The sequence below is a fragment of the Euwallacea similis genome, chromosome 22, assembly GCF_039881205.1.
Source record: "Euwallacea similis isolate ESF13 chromosome 22, ESF131.1, whole genome shotgun sequence".
Lineage (NCBI taxonomy): Eukaryota > Metazoa > Arthropoda > Insecta > Coleoptera > Curculionidae > Euwallacea > Euwallacea similis.
The window spans coordinates 517,956-519,225 of NC_089630.1; the positions used below are offsets into that span (position 1 = coordinate 517,956).

The following is a 1,270-nucleotide window of genomic DNA, read 5'->3' on the forward strand; positions in this document are numbered from 1 at the left end:
ATCGATTTCTTGGGTTATTGCGATTAAATTTACTCTGGAACAATGTTACTTTTTCCGTGAAATAATGGCTCAGAGAGACACAATGAGAGTCATTCTTTGAACTTGGGCATTTAATTGAGGAAGAGGCAGTTCCGACTGGCTTCCTATTGTCTTAGCCCCCTTTTATCTTGGACGAATTTAAATAATACGCTTTCTCAAGCGGGATTAAAACCACAGCAATTTCCAAGTAGAAATTTATTTTAGAAAATACTCGTACAAAAAGGATTGTTTTTAGACTACGTTTACTACGGGAGCATCGCGTTGTTCTTTAGCTTTTTCGGCATCCAGAAGCTGGATAGTTTTGACTTCGCTGGCATAGGCCACTCCACTGACATCATTGCAGTAGTTGCCAGAGCAGGAGTAGCAGTTGAACGTGGACAAATCGGGATAATAGGAAATCAGACTTCGATAGATGTTGTTGCAGGTGTCTCCGGAAGGATCGCAGCTTCTGGACACCACGAACTGTTTTTCTGGAAAAGCACTTTAGTGAAATAGGCGGATTTATGAAAAGAATCGTTTCTTACGGGTAACGTAGGAGACACGTGTACAAACGTAGGAGTCCGAACAAGTGGTGTAGTTCACTGCGGGGTAAGGGCTCATTGGGTCAATGCATGCTGTATGGTCCCTGTCGCTGTAAGAGTTGCATTGGTAACACCCCTTGGAGAGTGCCCCTAATCGAGAATTCACCCCGGTCACTGCATTATTTTTATTATTATAAAAAAAAAAACTCACCAGCAACCATAGAGACCACAACCAGAACAGTGAAGTAGATTTGAGACATGTTGTATTGAGGACTAAGACCGTTATGCTAGTTGCCGCTTTAATTGGCCTATTTATAGTTAAGTAAACCTGTGTTTGTGTTTTCCATAGTGTTATCTTATTTACTTTATTCGAGCCTTTTCGATGGAAATCGATTAAGAGGTTCTAACAAGTGCTCATCTGCTTTCTGGAGTGGGCTAGGAATAACGGATGGATTAGTTCCAAGAAAGCATAAGCTAGGGATTTCTAGTGTTCACGATTGCAACCGCTTATGTTTTCTAGGCAGAATCGAAGATAATCAGTTGCATAAAGTTATAATGAGGCAATATAAATAACGACAGTCTTTACTGAAGTCCAAAGTTGGGGAACTTCTTATGGAATATGTCGTCTAATACGGTTTTATGATGATATGTTTATAAAGTTGCCGATGTACGTCGAGCGCCCTTTTGATGTTGCCTCCGGATTTAATGGA

The 1,270-nt window shown here is 40.7% G+C and overlaps 1 protein-coding gene across 1 annotated transcript; it reads right to left on the bottom strand.

The window, feature by feature from the left end:
• Positions 1-219: 219 nt before the first annotated feature.
• On the bottom strand, positions 220-899 carry LOC136416070 (uncharacterized). The gene is made up of 3 exons (XM_066401057.1): positions 772-899; positions 564-710; positions 220-509 (listed from the first exon to the last, which is right to left on the bottom strand). Exons 1-3 carry the CDS (start codon positions 818-820, stop codon positions 271-273), a joined length of 435 nt encoding a protein of 144 aa, XP_066257154.1. The 5' UTR covers positions 821-899; the 3' UTR covers positions 220-270.
• Between the last annotated feature and the right edge of the window lie 371 nt (positions 900-1,270).

Bases quoted from the DNA above. Each gene is read 5' to 3' on its own strand.
- LOC136416070 (XM_066401057.1), bottom strand. From the start codon at position 820: ATGTCTCAAATCTACTTCACTGTTCTGGTTGTGGTCTCTATGGTTGCT. The intron at 711-771 runs GTGAGTTTTTTT...ATTCTCGATTAG, and splicing joins TGTGGTCTCTATGGTTGCTG to GGGCACTCTCCAAGGGGTGT. The intron at 510-563 runs GTAAGAAACGAT...GTGCTTTTCCAG, and splicing joins ACGTGTCTCCTACGTTACCC to AAAAACAGTTCGTGGTGTCC.